General features: G+C 40.2%; 1 protein-coding gene and 1 long non-coding RNA gene across 4 annotated transcripts in view; one reads left to right on the top strand and one right to left on the bottom strand.

The window, feature by feature from the left end:
• Positions 1-11979, bottom strand: part of SCAF8 (SR-related CTD associated factor 8) — an 85906-nt gene extending 73927 nt beyond the window's left edge. For all 3 annotated transcript variants that reach the window (XM_032683967.1, XM_032683966.1, XM_032683968.1), the window contains exon 1: positions 11752-11979. In XM_032683967.1, coding sequence (XP_032539858.1) covers positions 11752-11781 — 30 coding nt within the window. In that variant the 5' untranslated portion in view covers positions 11782-11979. The remainder of the gene's footprint in view (positions 1-11751) is intronic.
• A 415-nt stretch (positions 11980-12394) lies between these two features.
• On the top strand, positions 12395-21591 carry LOC116785239. Its single transcript, XR_004356443.1, has 3 exons — positions 12395-13018; positions 13137-13294; positions 21016-21591. It is a non-coding gene; the product is annotated as an uncharacterized LOC116785239 (long non-coding RNA).
• Positions 21592-23643: the final 2052 nt, after the last annotated feature.

The following is a 23643-nucleotide window of genomic DNA, read 5'->3' as shown; positions in this document are numbered from 1 at the left end:
ATTACTGCTGAACTTCGAACAGACATTTCCATTTCAATTGCAAGGTTTTATCAATTAAGAAATTGTATCATTTCAGTGCCTATCACTGTGTACATAAGACCAGGGTTGCCCTTTTCATACACTCTCCCCTACCTGCACTACCACATTTACCTTTATGAAACTGTAGGCTGTCATCTAATAGTCAGTACAGCAATGCCCTTTTGCAATCCTTCACGGCCAGCCCTTCAACACTAATGCCCTGAATAACTTAATACTGCCAACAAACTTGTTTGCCTCATTCTACCGCTCTTTCATAGCACTGACAAATAAATTGAAATGCACGGACTCTCAGAACAAACCCATATAACATTCCATCACGAAAAAAGAGAACAATTTATTTCTGCACATGAACTTTTCCCCTGTCACTCCTTTTAGCACACATCCATCAATTAAGGATGCACTCTCCATAGCAATTCAATTTCTTTTCAAACTTTTGGGAATTGATCTTAGTTACTTTTTGGAAATCCAAGTAAAAACACCTGGTTCTTCCCTGTCCACGTGCTTCTAATTTTCTCAAAGAACTCTCATACATACATTATCACATGACATTATTGTCTCACATAAAAGTCACAGCAATTCTTCCTTATTTTAACATATTCAGCTGTTTTAAACAAATTCAAATTCCTCATCACCTTCAACTGAGGTATCTTGTACGTTCTTACATTGGGGAAAAAAACCAAAAGAAGCTCTAAGACTCAGCTTTTCATACCATACCCTAAAACAAGCATTTCTTCCATACCTCCTTCAGAATTAACTGCTTCACGTGCAACAAGCTACACGGATTTACTACATAAATGTACATTTATGTAACATACCAAAGAAAAGACAAGGCTAGCAAATAAAGCCAATTATATTCACAATTCTGTATTTTCCTGTATCTGATTAAAAAAATAATGATTTGTACAGCAAAAAGTAATAACAGTGATTAAGAAACTTCATAAAATGCAATATTCCAGTGTACACAAAAGTTAACAGTATTGTTAATACTCTTCTTCCCCAATATAATTTTAAGTAAGTACTATTTCCAAACTTTGGGAAAAAAATACCGGCTTGCTCAAAGATTTAATAAGCTATAAAAATCATACACTGGGATTGAGGGAAAATGCAAAGATCAGGTTGATGCTACATGTAACGCAGTGAATTTCCGACCTGTATTATTTTTCAATTCTGTTAAGAAAAGTGGTCTTCAAGAGAGGACTTACTGAAAGTCAAGGAATTTATCAGCATATTTCAAATTTTCATCATTCAGTAATGCAAACCATAGCTTTATCATTACAACAGTAATTCAAAAAGTACCTAAAGTTAAATCCATTGTAAATACCTGCAAAAAGCAAACTCTATTGCAAATAGCTGTAATGTACAAGGCAGTACACTACATGATGCTAAGCTACAGTCTAAAGCTTCTCAAGTGAAGAGCAGGCACCATGCACATGAACTTACATCCTCTGAGGATGGTCAGCTGCTTACAAAGCAAGTTATGACAGATCTCCATGGAAGGCAGTGGCTCACTACACTTCCACAAAGCACAGCACTTAATTTCAAGATCTTTCAGCATTCTCATTCAACAGGCAAGAGTCAGACAGCTGTTCCCCTACCAAAATTCTTAATAAAAAATATAACAAAATAGTAACTTTATTAAAATACAGCTTCATAAGTAATATGTCTTTTTTCATACCTCTGCCAAATCTTATAAACACAAGAGAAGAAAGGTTAGGAAATAATTTTTCATATAATTTTGCCACTAGAAAACTTGAAAGCTATGAAAAACTCCAGTCTCATGTGATCCAAAGGAACAGATATTCACATAAACAAATATCTGTAACACTGAAACAGCAGCTAAGGGAATAAACATCTTGATACTGATACTCCAGGACTCAGTCAATCTCTTAAGTATGAGATTTTGACCACCATTGGGAATATCAGTTACACATCCCTCTACTGAAATATTTTTAAAGCTTTCTCTGTATGCTATCAGGACATCAAATAATGACATGGCACTAACAAGACATATATAATAGCAAGTATCTACAATCTCAGTGCAAAAAATATGAAATAAATACTTAGTCAAGCCAAATACATATCAGCTTAACAAAATAGGTTAATTTCTTTCGTATTTCAAAAGCATTAAAATAAATCAAATCCAACTGTATATACAGAAATAATCACTGAATCGCTTACCAAATATTAATATCACCACACTGCAAAGAACAAGGAAAGAGTACTGTTAGTTATTGCTTTAAAAAAGGACACTATCAACAAATTTCTATAATGTTACATTTTACATGCTCTCCTGAAATTTCATCTCTAGGAAAATTTATTTAAATTACATACTCCCATCTCTCAGTGAGTAGGATTTTTCCTTGATGCTGACTAGGACTCACTTGGGAGAACTGTTATTTAAACCTAGACAGCACCTTGTTGCTCTTTGTGTTGCACAGAAGTGTTAAAATATATATGCACGTAGGACGACTAAGAATGGTAGATGCTCCATTCAGCATATTTCAATTTGGAGGAAAAAAAAAAAAGAAAAGTTCGTTTCTTCCAGTAACTAACCAAGACAATATAAGTTGCCAAAATTCAACATTAAAAAAAATGTAGAATGAGAAGGTTACAACTCAACAGCAACTACCTTAATACAACTGTTCTCAACTACTTAAAGAACATGACGTGGTTTTAATGAACAAATATAAAATAATAGTCAATATGCTTGATACCCAAGTGCATACGTTCCTTTTAACTGTTGTATTTCATTGATTCATTAAAAAAAATTGAAAAGCAACCAAGAACACTCACATGAAAAGCTTAGCTCCTGCATGTCAGTTGCATTTTACACCAATGTTTATGTTTAAAGAGAAGATCTAAATATTCATCCCAACTAATGTATTAGCAACTCAGTGAAATAATATGCCAAGGTAATACAGCAGTCTCTCCAGCCCATCAGATTTCAGCCCGCAGGGAAGTCAGGTGTTACCATCACTGCCTTTGCACAGTCCTTCTCCTACCTCTTTTGAGAAAACAAAACTATGACTTTCAAATTTACTGAACCTGAACAATTTGAGATGAAACAACAGAATTCCATTTTGGTTTTCATTTATTTGAGCCAACAGCCTACTTACAATTTTCTTTAAACCCTCGTAATTACTACTCTCAAAGAGAGCTTCTAAGTTCTGTTGGTACAGTCTGCTTTGTACAAATAGACTATGAACGTAAAATTGGAATTTAAAGAAATTCCCTAGATTCAGCTCCAGTCTCCTGAAAGAACTGTGAAACATGCTTACTTCAGATAGTCTCTAGAACATACTCCATTTGCTCCTGGCCATTTATAAGCCATAAAATACAACTCTCCTTTTTCTCTTCACAGTAACTCAAGATGTTTACGATTTGGGAACAAAAAGCTTAGAAAAACCTTAGAGAAACCTAAATGGATCATACGAAATAGCTAGGTAAGAGTGAGCGCTTTACTGATGCCCAAGCTTTAAAGAATGGAAAGACAGATCAAAAGATCCACATAAAAGAGTATTAGACACAAAAACAAGGAACATAACAGGGATATTTCACTTTACGCCATTTTCTCATCTTTCCTGCCATACGGTTTATTTCCATCATTAACATTTTATCATTACTTTATAGCTAATTCTAGATCACCAAGAGGAAAATGGATCAGCTTCTGACACAATGTCAGTCTCCACGGATTTCCATATGTGAGCTTTGGGGGCTGCCCACACTGGAGAAACACCCTTTGCCCTTGTTGCAACTAGTTTGGTAAAGTGTGGCAAAACATAGAGTTAAAAGTTTTAGAAAAGTCTAACTACAATCACATCTCTACAATTCTGAGACATGAAATATAGGAACAGATCTTAAACATTTTGAAAACCAGACTCACACATTTTCTCTGCCAACTGTTTGTAGAACTAATGACAAAAGTCGTTTTTGTCATGCTGATTTAAAAACATTTTTCCCCTCAGTATGGTTTACAACTCCCTGCATTCACAATAAAACTTTATGATTTAAAATTTTCAAAAAACAATTAAAAAAAATAAATCACAGTTTATACTGGATGGGATTTTTTCCAAGTCATATATTGGTTATATAAATGTTCTTCCTTTCCAGTTAAGTACGCCACTTCACTCTTCTGAAAATTAAGGTGGTTATTACTGAAGTATTACCGAATATCTGATAACCAAGTCATGAAGATCAACACGTTATCTGAAGCTATTCCTTTTCACATGAACCGGTTTTGTTTTGTTAAAATGTACAGGAGATTTGGTATTCTGAAAGACTTCGGTCTGATCAGGTCTTTCCACTGGCTTACAACAATCTGGTTAATACATTCTAAGCTCTTCGGACTTATCCTCTGGAAAAGCCAAAAACATTTCAATGTACAATTATTTATCTTTTTAAAACTGCAATCACATCAATATCAAAATATTAGAATTATATTTTTATCTATCATACTAATTTCTAAATTATGCACTGAGAGCCCCATAAAGTCATGCCATGGTGCCAAAATTTTTAAACCAACAGTTTTCTAGTGTGTGAAATATATAGTACTCTGCACTTTTGAGAAGAAACAAGCTATGGAATAACAGGAGTGGAAAGCAAAGAATGCACATAATTAATTCTACTTTAGCTTTTGAAAATAACTAATAAGTACCAAAACCAGAGGAAAAAAATAAGGAAACCTACACCAAACATGCAAGCTGATAGATCTTCTAAAATACCTTTTCCCGAAATGCATGCTATTTCAATAATAAGTTCCAATTCAAATATGTAAGACACCTGTTTACTTCCTTGCATAAAAGCAGTGCACCTTGTTCAGGTCTCATAAGTTTTTATAAAATATTTACTCCAATCTTTCAACACTAATATTATAGAAAGAATGTCACAATAAAGAAGCTCGAGGCTACCAAAACAGAAGGCTTCAATCTCTCAGCTGCTGTTACCCTACACTGTTTTACTGCTCAGCCACCATCCACCCAAACCACCATTCCTGGATATCAGATCTGCCACTCTGGGGCACATCTTCTTTTGTGCCTTCACTTCAAATGGGAACACTCTACCAGCCCTCAAAACGATCAACAGCAAACATAGTAACAAAGCTGATAAGCCTTACCTTCCACATATGTAGTTTATTACATTAAAACATGCATTATATTTCTGAATGTCAAAGCGTCAGAAAAATACCCATCAGTTACCTGCTCGTATAACCACAAAGACAGGAGAAAAGAACTCCCACGACCTCATGCAATCAAAAAGTATATCTAGTAAAACCACCTAAGTTATGCAGGTAAACTCTTGGAAAAAAAAAAAGTGGAAAGATAATGATAAATTGTATATCCACAGTAGTCATTTTTGTACAAATGGTAGCTCAGTTGCCAAAAGCCTAACAGTACAAACAGCAGGCTATTACAAGAAATATGCTTTATCAAATACTTTCGTTCTGAATGTTGCGGGTGTTTTCCTGTAAGAAAGACATCTGGATTACTAGACTCCACTTTTACAACAGCCATAGGAAAGCAAACTGTTGATCATAGAATCATAATGGTTTGGGTTGGAAGGGAATTTAAAGACCATCTAGTTCCAACCCTGCTGCCATAGGCAGGGACATGTTCCACTGGATCAGGTTGCTCAGAGCCTCATCCAGTCCGGCCTGCAACACCTCAGGGGATGGGGCATAACTCAAATAAGACTTGTTAGGATAATTTCAAGCACACTGTCAAAGATTATAGCCCCAGGTATGATCTTAGTAAGCAGTTGAAAATGAAAGGATCTGAAGTTATGAGAGTTCAGAAGTGCATTTGTTTTAAACTACAAAACAGTTCACTGCTGTCTAAATGAGTAGCAAGTAAGGTCAATGCTTATAACTATCCAGTCACAACATAGGAGACTCAGCAGAACCTAGAGATCTACATAACCTCTCCAGACTCATAGGGATCTAATCCTGACCACAGTTTGAGACTCAAAGTGTATGTATCTAAGACAGAAAACTAATCAATGTCTGCCCTATACTACTTTACTAAAGGAATGAGGTTCTTGAGCAAGATATGCACCAAAAACAATAAAAACATTTTGGGCCTTTAACATAGCCTTGTGTGATCACGTCTTTACAAGGCCCGAAGTCAAGATCCTGTGGCTGGTGAAAGTCTGAGGTCAGATAAGTCTTTGAAAAGGTGATATTAAAACTGTAAATATTTATTCAGTATACATGGAGACACATTTAATCAGGTCAACACCAATTTAATATTTACTGTATCTTGAAGAGAAAAGGGCTTTCTCTCCCTACACCCTAAAAAAAAAAGGAAAAAAAACTGTTGTGAGCCAGCAAAGTTCAACTCTTGCTGGAAAACAACAGACTGAAATACGTTTCACTAATACTGCTCTTAATGTTCCTCACAACAAACAGGAAGCTAACAAATTCTTACATATTTTGTTGTATCTTAAGGGAATTCATATAAAGATTCAGTGTTTTTTTCTGAAAAGTACTATATGGTGAAATAAAAGGGAAGACATTTTTCCCATTCACTCCAGAGGTTAAAAACAAAAAACAGAAACAACTCAGTTGTATGAATGTCCATATGCAGATCTAAGGATCACTGAGTTAACTCACAAGTAAACCAAAAGCTTATATCCCAATTTGCTACAATAAAATTTACAAATATCAGATCATAAATGTGATACCAGATAAACAAAAAAGAAGAAAGCTTTAAACTTATCATAGTTGCCGAGTCCTTCAAATAGCAGAGGATATGAAAGAAGATCACACTTTTTTTACGAGTAGTAAAACATAGAGGCAGAGAAGAGGAACAGAGGTTTTCTCATTGTCTCAGCAGCTAGGGGGAAAAAAGCTCTGCAGACGTTTCAGGTGCTTCAGCCAACATGAAACATGCAGCAGAATCAAAGGGAGTAGCTTACATGTCTCTTCACTATTCCTCATACTTAACTGCTAGTATCTACTTGCACTAATCAAAGCCCTGGTTCCTCATTTCAAAAAGCATCCCTTTTTTTCTACCTTCCCCAGCTATTCAGCATCAATCTCTATTTAGTATTTTCATGAGGCATACCATTTAGCTTTTTTTAGCTTCAACTGGCATTCTTTCATGAAAAAGTCACCTCACTGACTTGCAATATGCCATTTAAATAAAGTAGTCTAAAACAGAATATTTGGTTTAGCCCTCTGTACTTCTATGCACCTGTACTTCAATGCTCAGTATTTAAAATGTGGGTCATTTCCAGGGGTCATATTTCTGAAATTGTAGTCCACTGAACTGTTCCTCACTGACATTTAAAACATATCTTCTAAAGAAATGTCATAAGGGGGACCAACATATCATGAAATGCAAATAGAGTATACAGACAACAGCATTACTAGTAAACGGTCAAATGTCTGCTATATCCTTACCACTGACAATTCCAGAATAACAAGTGAACCCAGAAGTAGTAATGTTTATGTACTTTTTATCATCCTACAGGACTCTCAAGACCATTATGCACACCAAAAGCTCAGGGACTCCACTTTCTGATGAACTACGCAAGGACAACCACTTTCATATGAAAAGATCAGCACCCAACTCTACAGAGAAGAGGAACTAAGGTTTTTATACAAAATATGCTCAAATGAACAACTGCCCTTTTCTCAATCGCCTTTCCAATGTCATAATACATTGTGCCTGACAAATACAAAAACAGTTCAAAGCTGTAGCATTGGAGGCTAACAACTACTCTGTATTGGATTCAACAATGTAAATTCCAAACCCAGATATGCTATCAAACTGCCCTGAGTAGGTTTTACCATTCTAACCTTCTAAATGGCTGTGGACCAAACCTGCAAGTGCCAGTCTCAGCAATTCAAAGTGAAAGTAATTTTCAGTGATTTGACCGAAGTGTGCATAGCTTATACATGAGATGTTTTTGCTTTGTTTTTAATAAAGAGAATGCAAAAAAAAAAAAAAAAAGTATCATATCATGGACAGCAAGACATAATGAAGCTCTTATATGAAGAGATGTGTGCCTGTATGTGATTAAAGATATTGATAAACTTGCAATTATTAGAAATGCTACATTTAATTGAACTAGATCAGTGAATTACTATTGCAGGTTTTAAATTAGTATCTAATTTGAATTTGCCCTTTAAATTTTAAATAAATGTCCTTTCGAGATTCCTATTATTTCATTCTTACAGGTACAATTAATATGGCGAAACAAAGTAAAACTTCAAGTATCCAGTCTGTGTTGTACTTAAAAATGAAGTTGCGATCTCCATTTCCCCTAAAATAAATTACAGTCCTATGACTATTTACATGCCTGTAAAACTATATACTATTATTCTACATATTCATATAGAAAGAAATTTAAAATTAATTAAATGTGTTTCAGAATTAAAGCATCCATCGGTCCCTTTTTTCCAAACTTGTCTGAACACAATCTTCACATTTTAAAGTGAAAAGTAACTTGGAAATACAAAGCTTGCCACTGTAAAAAAGACAAGTATTGCAAGGAAACTCTGGAGAGTGTAGCACCCAAAACCAACTTCAAGTACAGTACTTGGAATCTTTGTGACAATGGCTAGATTTGAAGCTGACAGCAAGACCTGTAACACTGAACTGAGTATGTAACAAATACTGAGTGTTAATTATACATCTGCAATTAAACCATTATCATCGGAGTGCTGGAACTATGAGGATACGTATTTGCCTCTAGTCCATTTCAATTTCTTTTTATAGAGCATATAAAGAATTTGAAACATTTCAGTAATTTTCTTCTGTCAGAAACCTGTTCTTGACTCTGATTTCGTGCTTTTCAGAAAAAACTCAAGGCCTGAACTGCGACCTGGAGGAAAAGGATTCTGCAATCATTAGCCTTCATGATGCCAGCTTAGCAAATGATAAACTGTGTGGTATAAAACATTGCCAATTACCTCAACAGTATATTAAGTCAGTTGTATATTATCCTAATTTTCATTTGCCAAGCAGTTTTAATCAAAAGCAAAATGTCAACCATTACAGGAAAACAGCACTGAGCATGTTTTATTTAGGAGTATGATTAATTCTCAGCTTTAAATATACCTTTTCCAAGACTTTAAATGTTAGGGTTAATTTGTATGTACTATTAGGTGCAGCACTGACAATGCCACGTATCATCACTAGACGCTGAACAGCTTTCCGCAATAGCCACCATTATTTCCAGTAGTCAGTGTTCAAATAAATGTGAAATATTTCCTCCTAATCAAATTAATGACAAGTCTACATTAATCACTTCAATCCTGACTGCTATATAGGATAGCTATAAAACAAGACACTACTCAACTCACACACAAGTCTGGAGTAAGCTGTACTACCTAGATGGACAGCTGCCTTCATTTTAGCTTCATTACAGAATTCAAACACAACTCCTTCTTTTAAAAAAAACCCAAACAAACAAATCAAGCCCAGAAGTACCCAACTTACAGACTTAAATGTTTAAATGTATTGGAATGCTTTTTCTTAAGCATCACCTTGTTTTCACCAGTAAGCTACATAAACTGCTATAAAATTATTAACCAAATGCAAACTGCATAAGAGAAAGTATGGTAAAAGTTTTGATATGATTTAGACTACCCCACCTGCTAAGAAATTTAATGTATATCTATTTTAAGACAAAAAACTTTAGAACAGCAGTCAGACATGATTTCTGGAGCATAACGTGACCTTAAAACATAACATAAACAAAGTAAATGATTTTTACAAGTGAAGTGCAAATATTTTCTAAGTTAAAACTATTTGGGTACAGCAATACATTTCATCTACTTTAAATATTTAGTAATCATTTCAGTTCTAAAATGCAAAATATGTATAGGTAAGTTTGACCAGAGACAATGATGGAAAGTTAAATTAAAGTCATGTTCTGCACTGGGTACAGAATTGTTACAGAGTGGCTAGCAATGACACTTGGGATTCCCTAAACATAGCAAGTCTTGTACCATTTACTTCCAGGATCAGAGGTTTAGTCATGATATCTTTAAAACTTCCAATCAGTGTAGCCCAGCATCCAAATACAGAGATACAGGTTAAACTATAGATGCTGTCTATTAATACCATAATAGTATTATAAAAGAGATAAGTTGGTTAAAATGTCCGTCTGATATTCTGCCTTTTCTTTTCCAACAACCCAAAGGCTACTGTTTTTCAAGCATTTAGAAAATGTAAAGCATATTGTAAAGCTCTCCTCTTCAGTAGTTGTCACCTTAAGTTTCAGACTTAATCATTTTACAGTACTTATACCTGAGCACTCAGCAAGCCAGTCATAAGTTGTTTTTCAATATTAAAGTGAAGACTTCTGCTCAGACTATAGGTATATGAGGAAAACAGTCTAAATACCCTATGTTCTTCTGTTCTTGTGACCAAATTCTTCCTTTTCCCACATATGCCAAATAAAATTGGAAAAATAAAGTTTATTTTTCTTCTAGCAGCCACAATGTGTTTTCTTCTACTTAAGAATTCAAATTGCATGAAGGGCAACACCTAGAACTGCACATCAGTTAGGGCTGCATAACTGCTCCTGAGTTATTGGAGAGTACCTGCTTATTTTAAAACCTATCTTACTGTAGCTTGTAGAAACAACACGTTCCACCACAGGTCAGATGGAACCACGTTACTTAAAATCACACTACATTCTCGCAGGGGTGGGTGAGAGAGCAACTTGGAGCTCCAATATGTGAACGGTCTGTAGAAGTATATATTGTAATCAGAGATGATACTTTCTAAGGTCAATATAAGTAAAAATCTACTTTTTGACACGGATGACTCTGTAAGAAGAAAAATACGTATTCATTTTCCTTGCTTTTACATTAACTTCAGAATATAAACACTACAAACTGACAATGAAAGGAACAAAGAGTTGCCACAAGAACCATCTTGCAATAAAATAAACATTAACTTTCGGCACAAAAGAGAAGCCAGGTGCCGTATCAATACCTCAGCCTGTAAGCATGTGTTCTTGAGTGCCCGCTCTCTTGCACAGTACTTCGGTGCAGGATTTAAGCTCTGTGCAGCACGTAGGGAATGTCTGCTTCCATCTCGACCACTGCGAATATACTACGCTCAAACACGGAGACAAGCCTTCAAGGCCTTTGTATTCCCATCCCCAGATTTAAAACACAGCTCCACGAGGTGTTAAAAATGCGCGCTGGTGGGCTGCGGGCACACATGTAAGCAGCGAGGAGAAAGAGGGTGGCAGGAGAGGAGAGGGAAGGCGGGGAAGGGCACGGTCCCCCTGCCTGGTGGTCCTGGAGCCCCCCACGCCGCCCCGCGCAGCCTCCTCTGGCCGCTGCGTGAAGTTGGCCGGGCATCACCCGCCCCACTGCAGGCCAGGCGCAGGAAAGAGGCCTCCTCCTCCTCCTCCTCCCGCGCCCTCCTCTCTCCCCAGTCCGCCGCCAGATCCATTCTTCCCCTCCAGCCGCCCCCAGCCTCACGGCGGAAGGAGTTGGGTGGAAGGGGGGGCGTCTCCATTACCCTCTCCACCCGCCCGCTTCCCAGGGACGGCGACAAGGGCCCTTTCCCGCCCGACGCGGGGGGGAGCCCCGGGCCGGCCTGCGGAAGCGCTCCCGCAACCCCGGCCCCCCCCCCGGCTCTCGCACCCTCCCCGCGGGGAGGAGGGGGCAGGGAAGGCGCCGGGCCCTGGGGCCCCGCCCGCTCCCCGGCCCCGAGGAGGGAGAGCCGTGGAGAAAGGGCTACACACCTCGCTGTTAAAGGCTTTCACGGCCTCCATGTCGCGGCGGAGGCGGGGGCCGGGCGCCTTCTCTCCGCGGATGGCGGCCGGGCCGGGCCGGGCGGGGACAAGTCTCGGTCGGTGCGTGCGTGCGCTCCTCGCTCAGGGGCCGCCGGGCCTCCTCTCCATGGCGGCTGGCGCAGGGGGCGGGCGCGAGGAGACGGGGGGCCCCGCTCGTTTCCGTCTCCTCCTCGCCCCGCTTCCCGCCCGGCGGCGCCGGCGCTCCCCTCCCTCCCCTCCCCTCCCTCCCTCCCTCCCGTCCTCCCTCCCTGGCGCGCTGTGCTCCGGGCGGCCACGCCGGCAGGAGATGGGCGAACAACGCGCAGCGGCTGCGGCGCGGGCGCCAATATGGCGGACACGCGGGGGCTCCTCGCAGCGCAGCACCCGGAGCGGCGCAGAGCGGCCACAGCGCCCCCTGCCGGGCGGCACCCGCATACCGCCCGCGCCACGGGCGCTGCCGGGATGGCGGCGCGTCCGCCCCGCCCGATCCCCTCCTCCTCCTCCTGCGCTTCCGTGCTCCTCCTCCTCCGAGAGCGGGCGAGAAGGGAAGGGTTACGGGAGCGCGATGTTAAACGCCTCTCTGTGTCGTCACCGGAGGCAAGTCCAGGAGTTCTCGGGACGCCGTTCTCGCGTTTCCGGATCCCCGGACGGTTCGCGTTACCCTCCTCCTATCAAGGCCCGCCGGGGAAGCCGGGAACGGCACGCAGGCTTGAAGAAAAGCAACGGGAGAGAGAATCGGCGAGACGTGGGAGGGCAAATAACCCCCGACAATTAAATAAGCCCATTAGTAATCAATATTATTTATCAAGAGGAAAGAAGAAAACCCACAAAATCGTGATGCAAATCGATCACGAGATCCAGTGCACTTAATACATGAGTATTATGACTTAACAATCCAACACCAAAAGGTCTCCAAGTTCATCCCTAGGCATTAAGGCATTTCTGTTTGACAACCCAGGGTGTGTTCCCAGGTTAAGTTGTGGACAGGGTGCAGTTCCATGAACAGCAGTGCCACCCATACCTGCACCACCATGCCAGTCCAGCAGAGCACCTGCCTCCCCCTGAAGAACAAACACCTTGCTCAGCTCAGAAATCCCAGCAGCAACAGCTCTATCAAACAGGAAGACTTGCTTCCAGGGCATATGTGTTTCTTCCCTCAAACACAAAGCTGCCACATGACTCACCTTCATAAGGGAGAGCCTGAAGGAGCTCAGAACCACTGAGGATGAAACCTTAGGTTTGTCTTTAGCTGCTGTTTCCCCTTGCTTGGTTATGTTCTTTCAACTCTACTGACACAGAGACATATGACAGCATGAATTAGGCTCCCGTTTGAATTTTGTTTCATTATTTTCCAGTGACAACCCTAAGCCAGGCTCTGGATAGACTGTACCTTCTTGCTCTCACAAGTACCCTTCAGACCAGAGCCACAAGGGCTCTTCATGGACTGTGAAGATCCCACTTCAGGCCTGAGCCACAGCCTTACAAACTGAACTGAGTTTTACTCAAAAACAAGGTAAGTTATAAATTAAGATAAGCCCAGCATCTGAGGCAGACCTGGAATCCTACAGCTCCATTCTTATACAAACACAAGAGAAATTATTAAGTCTTTTCACGAACAGAATTGGAAGTTCCTCCACCCTTACCCCCCAGCCAGCTTACTTAGGGAAAAAGCCTATCTTTAAACAACCACTGCTGTTGCAGTCTCAAGCCACCAAGAGGGCCAGGAGGCAAGAGCAAATGCCCTGTTATGAGAGACAAGGTCTATTCAGATTGAAAAGAAAGATGGCCATGAGGTAGGGAGGGCACCCACTAGCAGCCAATACCTGCAAAACAAAAGAACTGAATAAGGCTCATTAACATTTTTGATCATTTGTAAGCAATTGACTAAGACTTTTTGCAGACCTCCTACATAGCAGGAGGTCAAGAGGCACTGGTCTTCACTTAAAGCAGGAGAGGTTCTGACCTCTCAACTGAAGGAAAGCCTTTTCCATTGTGAAGATGGCCAAGCAGTGAAGTAGGTTTTCCAGAAAAGCTGTGCAGTCTCTATCTCTTTCCAAGGTCCCATGGGATAAAGACCTTAGCAAGCTACTCAGAGCTCACAACTGACCTTGCTTTGAGACACAGGTTGGACCAGAGAGCTCCCCAGGTCCCTTCCAATCTGAGTAGCACTGATACTGTATGAACTGCATAGCTCAGTGCAACCGTCTGGCAAACCCTTTTCACAGATGATTTAAGAGAAGCACACTATGCTTACCAGAAGGCACAAAGCCTCTGTTCCTCTTATTCCTCTTTCGTTCTTTTTTTTCTTCCTGTGGGAATTAAGAGTAAAAAAATTATGAAGAGATGATTCTGTTCAAATTATTGTGAATTATTACAATGATACTAATTGTATTACAAGAATAACTGCTAAAACTATTTACTTTGTACTCCTTTGGAAAACTTACTGAAATACTGAAGTTACAAACAATCCTCCAGCATCTGGTAGCTTTCCTTTTAGATGAAATTGAAGCAAGCCTAATTTTCCTTATTAAAATGAATGGAATACCATGCTGTAAAAACTTTCCAGAAAAAGTTTTGAAATTGGCTTCAAAGTGATCACAAAACCACCACACAATTGCTTTTCCAGAATATTTTTTCCAGAAGCATAAAAGTTACTCCAATAAAGGAGAAACCAGAGAAGGAGGGGTAAGATTTACACTTAGAGGTACATGCACAAAGCCTTGGCCTCAAAAGCAGAGTCTGAATTTGAAACTAAGTGATTTCCCTCCCCCCATATTCAACCTACTTGCTGTAGATCTGTAACAGACATTTAAACAAATATTTTTACCACTTAAAGAGTTTAGATAGCAAAGCCTTTTAACACCCCTATTTAATTCCAGCAGTAGAAAGGAGAATGGGAGTACAGTACTTCTCTGATCTCATAAGGAGCCGGCTGTCATCCAAGAATGAGAAATAGGTTACAGAATGGATACTGTAATACATCTCCGATTGCACTTACATGTTCTAAATTAAGCAAGCGTACAAATGAAGTCATATGAAAACAGTATTAGTGCAGAAACACTGGCTTATTCTGGGGCAAGGCCATCTTGCCCCACAAGGCATCTAGTTCAGTGACTTGCACTATCACTGCTAACGTACCAGAGCCAGGAGATTTCTCATTGTACTGCACAGCAGAGTAAGTGTCAACTTGCTGCACAGCACAAGCTTTCTGCAGTTCCACTACTCGGCACTACTGCTGAAATTCTTACCAGAAGCTTTAGTTTTGCAAACCAAGATCCCACTTGCTTTCCAACACATCAGTGTGGAATTTGCAATGATGGGGCACACTTCCTGCGTGTATGCAAACACCAAGCTTTGCAATCAGAGAGAAAAGCAGGACCGAATAGGCCTTTGATCTGCTGTTTAGTGCATTTTTTTTCCCCATAAGAGAAGGTAAAATAGCTATGCCTGCCTTTTTCGTACTTCTTACAAGGACAAGTCCAAGTATAGACTCAAGAGATCAAACAAGAGATCAAACTGGCAAATGCTCTTAAGAAATCCGTCATCCAAGTGAGCAATACTTTTTTGTTTCCTCTTAGCAGAGGAAACTACATGCAAGTGTTAGATTCAAAACGACATGCAACTGTCAGGAGGGAGAACTGGTGTTCCAGTAGGCAGAGAACACAGGAAAGTAGATCTGTTCTTCGTCCCTTGTAGCTTCAGATAAGAGGATGTCGCTCAGTTTTCTTCACAGTAACTCTCTCCACAATTTTTTTGAATGCACAGCTACAAGTCATCCTCCATGTACACTGCCTATCTCTACTTAATTTTTCAGTGCATTTTCAAAAAGTTGCTTACTTTTTTTACTGAGCTTTAGCACATTTCTCCCCTCTGTCCTTTTTCACTAATTCTACCTCATCTTCCTCTTTCATTTGCATTTTCAGTCCTCCTTCACTATAACCATTGTAAAAGCTTAAACTGTAACTAAAAGTAGAGAAATAAATTTTCCGTTGAACTTCTGAGTTTCTTACAGACATAGGTTCACATAAAGAGCTCTTTCTCAAGTACTTAAAAATTTCAGAGGTTGTAAGAGAATTTTTGAACCATTTGTAACCACACATTACTCATGACAGCCTGATAATTTGGAACCCCAGTTAGTTTACTACACAGTTCCTGCTTGTCAAGCTTGACTGACCATGAATACCTTGCACTTGTCGTGGCATAATAGTGTCAGACTCAGCACACCACCACGGAAACCACCTCAAGACTACTTTATTGAAAAAAGCATGTTCAAAAGCAATTGAAGGTTTAATTTACAGGCCAGCTACGTCTCTCAGAGGCACACACTGTAAATCTGTGTTGATTTCAAAGTAAACTGCTTTAATCAGGAAAGGAGAGCAAAGTCTTGGAAATTACCTTTAAGTAACGTTTGTCAGATTTGCCTGTAGAAGGTTTGGATAACCTGATGCAAAAATGTGCTGGAGTCACACCTACTGTGGCATTTACAACATTGCTAAGATACACTTAGCCAGAAAGCATTTACTAATGCTTTCTTATTCTGTGTGGGGTTCTAGTCCTGAAGATTGTGCCATCCTGTTTCTGATTGTAGTGTACAATTACAAGGTAGAGTGATCATTGTTTCCTACAGCTGCATAGTCATGTTTAGTTCTGCTCCTAACAAGACAATTCTTTTAAAATAAAGGTCAGACAATGCATTTGCAGAACAATTATACCATGCTTGCATCATTTTAAATGTAACAGCAGAACTACAAGGATAGAACAATCTATGATTTCAGCTTGCAAATAATGTAAAAGACTTAAAAAATGTTTTATAGTCAATCCCAACTACAGACATATCCATTTTTTCTTTTGAGGGAAGCTCAAACTAAAACAAAGTCATAAATAATTTTTCAGTAGATATATCTATAAATACATATATGTACTGAAATCACCTTGAAGAATTCAATTCCAGAACTAAAAAATAAAACTTTCTAAAATATACTTAAGTATTTCAAGGAAAATTCAAGGATGATTCATTAATAAATGTCAGACATTATAAACAGCAGAAGACTGCTTATTTGGGGTAGTGCTGTTTGTAGCGCAACAAGGTCAAAAGGATTGCAGTAAGAACAATTGAGATGACGAACTGAGAACATTATCTTAAAAAAAAAAAAAGGAAAAGATATTTGCCTGATGCCTTTTTACATGCAGGGTGACAGCATTGAGGGCAGACTTTAATCAGCAATTTGGATCATTCCTTCACAGTATGTTACTTTCTGCATTGTCTTTTCTCCTCAAGAGTGATCCTGCATGCTTTCTCAAAAGAAGCAGCAGCTTTAAAGATAGTGCGTCTCCAGACCTCCTGATTGGAGGACAGAGTAGACCAGCTTTCCAAAAGCACTATATGCCTTTGCTAACCTGTTGTCTATCTCTCTGTCAATCTTACCATCGGAGGAGATGAGGCTACCTAGGTAATTAAACTGCTGGACTGATTTGAGCTCTGATTGGCCAATGGTGATATGAGGATGATGGAAGACTTCCTGAGGTGCCGGTTGATAGAGAACTTCTGTCTTCTTTAAGCTGACTTCCAGCCCAAAGAGCTCAGCAGCGTCTGCAAAGCAGGATGTTAAACGCTGCAGAGCTGCTTCTGTGTGGGTGACAAGGGCGGCGGCGTCAGCATAAAGCAGCTCCCAGACAAGGTGATTTAAGGTCTTGGTGTGGGCCTTCAGTTGCCTTAGGTTGAATAGGCTTCCATCAGTACGGTATCAGATGTAGATACTGTCTTGATCATCGAGGTCTGCTGTGGCCCTTTGGAGCATCATGCTGAAAAAGAATAGGATTGGTGCAAGAACGCAGCCTTGTTTCACACTACTGGTTATTAGAAAGGGCTCAGAAAGTGCGTTGCCATATCTGACTTGGCTGCACTGATCCTCATGAAGTGAGATGATCATTTTAAGGAACTTAGGGGGACATCCTTAACGTTCCAAAATCTGCCACAGACCTTTTCTGTTCACAGTATCAAAAGCCTTGGTGAGGTCGACAAAGGTTACATAGAGACCTTTGTTCTGTTCCCTACACTTCTCTTGCAGTTGTCTGAGGACAAATACCATGTCTGTGGTACTCCTGTTGGCTCTGAAACCACATTGGCTTTCAGGTAGAATTCCTTCTGCAATAGCTGGTATTAGTCTGTTCAAAAGTATTCTTGCCAGGATTTTGCCAGCAATGGAGAGCAGAGTGATACCATGGTAATTTGAACAGTCTGATTTAGCTCCTTTCTTCTTATACAAAGTGATGATGACTGCATCACAAAGGTCTGATGGTAGTTCTCCTAGTTCCCAACAGCACAGTACAAACTCCTGAAATTTAGCATGGAGTGCAAGGCCCCCATGTTTCCAGACTTCAGGAGGAATTCCATCAACTCCAGCTGCCTTGCCGATTTTCACCTGCTGTATGGCCTTAAGAGTTTCTCCCAAAGTGGGGGCAATATCCAATTCATTCTTCACCAGTTGTTGTGTGATGGACTGAATTGCTGAGCCTTGAACTACACGGTTGGTACTGAAAAGAGTCTGAAAGTGTTCAGATCATCGATTCAGAATGGAGGTTTTATCTGTCAGAAGCATTTGACCATCAGCACTGAGTAGAGGGCTTTGAAGCTGGTATGTAGGCCCGTATGCTGTTTTCAAGGCCTTATAGAATCTTCTGTGATCACCCGTATCTGCGCATAATTGAGTTTTTTCAGCTAGATCGATCCACCACTTGTTCTGGATGTCACGGAGTTTCTGTTGGAGCTTGCTGCATGCAAGACAAAAGGCTGCTTTTCTTACATGACAGGATGGCAGTGCAAGGTGTGCTTGGTGAGCAGATCTCTTCTTCCTCAACAATTCCTGGATCTCTTGATTGTTTTCATCAAACCAGTCCTTGTTCTTCTTGAAGGAGAAACCCAAGGGTTCTTCAGAGGACTGCAGGATGCTGGTTTTAATATGGTGCCAAAGTGTTTCGGGAGAGGGATCTATAGAATCTATAGAGTGATTTTTGAGCCTAGTTTGAAGATTTGCCTGGAATCTGTCTTTCACTGTGGCTGATTGGAGATTGTTAACTTGGAGTCTCCTCCTTGGGATACCACCCCTTTTAGGTTTGAATTTAAGACTGAGGTTAAGTTTACAGTGCACCAGTCAATGGTCTGTTTGGCATTCTGCACTGGGCATCACGCGGGTTTGGTGGACATCGCGAACATCTCTCCGTCGCACCAAGACATAATTGATGAGGTGCCAATGCTTAGATCTAGGATGCATCCAGGTTGTCTTCAGACTATTTTTCTGCTGAAAGATAGTATTAGTGATGGTGAGCTGTTGCTCCGTACAGAATTCTAGCAGAAGGCGACCATTATCGTTGCAGTTTCCAACACCATGCTTGCCTAATACTCTTTTCCAGGCTTCAAAGTTCTTTCCTACTCTGGCATTGAAATCACCAAGGATAATGATCTTATCATCTGCAGGAACCTTTTGAGTAAGGCGGCGCAGGTCAGTGTAAAATTCATCTTTTTCGGCAAGGTCAATAACTAGCACAAAACAGTATTGTAGAAAAATTATTTGTAAACTCCATCCAGGCAGGGAAATGCTTGCCACTTGAGTATACTTAATTTTAACACTCTTGAATCCACACTTTCCCAGTCCAAGACCATGCTTGCCCAAACAGAAGCTGTATAGAAAACACCCTTCTGGTTAACCCTGACAGTCACCTGGGAGCATTAAACCCAGGAATGCATAAAATAATATTTGGAACAGCACATTGGCTGCTGGTGCCTGAACTAGTGGAGTCGCTGGGGATAGAGAGCAAAAGTTCATTACTGCCTCTGTAGGAACATTGATGTGGACTTCACAGTACAGTCCAAAGCACTCTGTTTGCTTTAGCTTTGACACAGGACAACTTGTAATCCACCTAGCCTTTTTAAGTAAATACCTTTTGCTAACAAGGTATGCTTTGCCATGCTTGATATCCCTACATACACTCCACCCTCAACTCTCAGGCTTTTAAAACTTAGACTTCTTAAGGGCATTTATAGCCTAAATGTAAATAATTAGAGGCATATGGCCTATATAGCCTTTCAATTCTGTATAAAACTACAGATACACAGGTGAAAAATTACTTTTATAAGAATGGAAACACTGAGAAACTTCATATGCACTTATAATAAGATTCATTCTTAGTGTAAGCAATTTTTTTTTTTTTTTTACCAAGTAATAACAGGTAGATCTTACATTGGTCAGAACTTATAGAATAAGGTATTCAAAACCTCTTTGTCAGCTTTTTTAAGACTCTGTAGCTGTAAGATTTGGAATGTTAACTCTCAGGAAATCATCTTGTCTGGCAGAAATCATCTTGTTGAGTCTGATGTGTGTTACTGTGTTCACCCTCTTTAAGCCTTAGGAAAGTAAGACTGGTATACTCTATTTTAACTGAAAGATTGTTTTGCCTAGGTAATAGTATTACTATAGGAACATGAACATTCAAGAACATTTTGTACCATCTGATCTGTTCTTGATGTGAATGCATGAGTCGAAAAATTGCTCCGATTAAGTCCAAATCACTCATAACTTGCTAAATGAGACATTCAGAAGCACAGTAGGGCACAATAGAGGAAAGCTTTGGATGTATTCATGCAACTTTCCAGCTCAACAGCAGTGATGTTACAAATCTTTAAAACACACCTCACCCAAATCGCCCCAGAACAAGATGTAACAAGTAAAGATTATCTCTCCAGACTAGAGCCCAGCCACTGTTATGACCCAGGTGAGTCTTCTCAATCTTTTGCTTACTTTGTGAAGTTCACAGAATGAGATTATATAATTTAAAAACTCTCACACAACCAGAAATATGGTATGTGCCCAACTGGCAAAAAAAACCTTGACCAAATTGAGTATTCAGCTTCATATGCACCTATTCAGGTATAATTAAACTGACAAGAAGCTAACCTACAATTAGGAAAAATATCACTCTTGAATGTCCAATCTAAAACCACTCTGGTGATAGTACAGAGATAAGTGAAATGCAAGAAGTTGACAAACAGTATAAAAAATTAAAAAAGATTAATATATTAACTTTTGCCCAAGTTTTAAAAAGTTTTCAAATGCAATCTTGTCTTGGTTTTGTTGTATTAAAATCCACATACAGATATGTACTAAGATTTATTCTTGTGTCCTTTAGATAAGAGAGTTGCTTTTGATGAAAAGCTTTCTTTCTTTCCCTGAGCCACAGTTTTCCTGGCATGCTGACAGTGTTCACTGAATGCTTTACAACTGCATCCCCAAAGGAAAATTTGCACCAGCAATTGTCACTTCATGGGTTAAATATCTGAAAATCCCCTACTGACTCCTGGCTCCTGACTTTTTGGGGACATAGTCTGTAGCCTCTTCTCAACTTTGTGTTATGCTTCGTTACCATCAAAATTTTTGTTCAAAAGCCTCATGAAGGAGAAACAGTTCTGTGGATAAAGATGTCCTGAGCCATCAGTGCAGATCTCTCAGCCCGCACGCAGCCCTGGACCTCCATCCGCGACCGACAACTGAATAACGCTGAGTGCGGTTCTAAAAGTGGTAAAGATGTTGGTAAAACATTATTTTTTGCAGTTACAGTCCTGAAGGCTTCTCCCCCCTCCCCTCTTCGGAGAGCCTATAAGCCAGCCCCGGTTACCCGTGGAGGCAAGCGCTGCAACCCCCAACTGCGACCTCAGCGCTTGGCGTCTCCCACAGCGGCACACGTCGGGCTGCTCCGTTGCTCGTCGTTCCGGACGGTGCCTACGGCCGTCTGCCCAAGCCTCGGAGACGCTGCCTTTTTCCACGCCTTTCCCGGGCAGGAGCACATCCCGCTCCCGGCCCGGCTGCGGCACAATGGCGCCACCTGGTGTCCGCCTGGCGGGGCCGGGAGCGGCTCGGGCAGCGCCGGCTCGGCAAGGGAAGGCGCGTTCCCTCGGGCAGCCGGGGGTGTCTTCGCACCTCTTTGTTCTTCTGGAGCAAAATGCGGTTCCCTACCCTGCCCACGACATTCCTTCTTTCCCTGCCCAACCCCCCTCCTCCCACCAGCCCCACGCCTACCACCGAGGGCAGTCTTGCCCGCAGTCAGGAATCAGCAGCTCTCCGCTGCGATGGCTCAAAAGTACTTTGCAATACAAATGTGGGAGACTAGGACTCCCTGCTCGCCCACAGGTGCTGACCATCCTTCACTCTTGACCCTCCCAGAAATCTATTCATCCTCTCCAACAGCATGGTTTTAACAATGCAGCTGAAAAGAGGTGGTTGATTCAACATTAGCAGGCTAGCTAAGCGTGTTTTATTTCAGGAAGCCCTTCCATCTCCCCCTGCCATTTCCCCCTGGTGGAAGGGATTAATTAAAAAAAAAACACACTGTTTTACTGACAATCTATATTAATAAAAGATTGTCTTTACTTTTATGCTGCTGTGTTATGCTAATTATATGTGCCACATGAAAATCAAAGCCTGATTATTAGCAAGAGATTTGCACTTCAGCTACAGTTTTGACTGATTTTTATTCCATTTAGGTATTTGTAGCCAGTGTGCCCTGCATGCTGAGGACTATAACTTGTGGACTCAGCTTTTGTCCATTAATCACTGTGTTCATACAGAGTTCTGCTGAAATAAATGCAAGTGGCGAACCACCTTTGCTGGATATATCCTGCATTATCTCCTCCTCGTCATTTATGAAGAAATTATACAAAGTATAAGTAGATACAAAATGAGAACTTAGCAGTTCAAAACTGCTTTTAGAAACTCATTCTTTCTTAATTTTAATGCTTAAGTTTCCTCTTCTTTAATTTTTTTCTCACATTCTGAGCTCTCTGGTTCAGTCACAAGCTACCTAAAAACTAGGAAAATGACTGCCTCTCACACAGCACACAGAGACAGGACTCCAGTCTTGCTTTTGACCTCTCAAAGCTCCTAGTTGTGAGTACCAGAGAATTTTCAGGCTTCTTTATACAACTCAACTCCTTGATGTAGCATCATGAAGGGCTGAATTTGTAATAACAAGGCTGAGGCTGTACATTAATAAAATGCTTTGTAAACCACAGGCATACAGTCTGTCAGTGTAGCACCTGTATTTACTTAATAGGTCTGACAATCCTGTAATTAAAATACTAATTCTAATTAAAGGAATCCAGGCACTATCATTTCTGCCTGGTAGCATCTCATGGCAGTGTGGCAAACGATGACCTGAGTACAACAAAAAAGCAAAACTCAAGTTCTGTGTATGTTCAAAACCCAACAAGTTTTAGTTGATGCTGGAAAACTACCAGCAGTAATAAAAATAACAAAAGAAGAGTTGCTAGTAACAGGTCCTATGGTAGGCAACCATAAAAAGGAAACAAGCCTATGCTCCTGTCCAAAAATCATTAAGAGTTACATATTCTAGTTCATAAACTAGTAAAACGGTAATATATTGCATTCAGATCTTCTAGGCATGCTGAATACCTGTAAGTGATAATTACCTGATTTCTGAATCCTTAGTGGAATAAACTTTTGAAAGAGAAAAGGAAATACAATATATCTCTAACTCAACATGCTTGTCTTATACTGGAATGCTCTCTGGACAAAGAAAGGGGGGGAAAAAACAAAAAGAAAAAGCATTTAAACCAAAAATTTGGTCCTAATAAGTCAGTACAGTAATTCTTCTTAAATCTAACATTAATTGTCTGTTTGAGTCTGTGGACCTGAGCAATCCTCTGATGTTTTACAGAAAGGAACAAAGTTGCATCCAATTATAGGATCAGACTCTGCGGGACTGTAACTGATGTTGACAATTCCCCAGGACTTCTCTTCAATTCTATTTGAGAAAAGATTGGCTGGACCTGGAACACAAGGAATCAGTCAT

This window comes from Chiroxiphia lanceolata, chromosome 3 (genome assembly GCF_009829145.1).
Source record: "Chiroxiphia lanceolata isolate bChiLan1 chromosome 3, bChiLan1.pri, whole genome shotgun sequence".
In the NCBI taxonomy this organism is placed as follows: Eukaryota; Metazoa; Chordata; class Aves; order Passeriformes; family Pipridae; genus Chiroxiphia; species Chiroxiphia lanceolata.
Note: the sequence above shows the minus strand (reverse complement) of the source record. Positions and strands in the feature narration are given on the sequence as shown.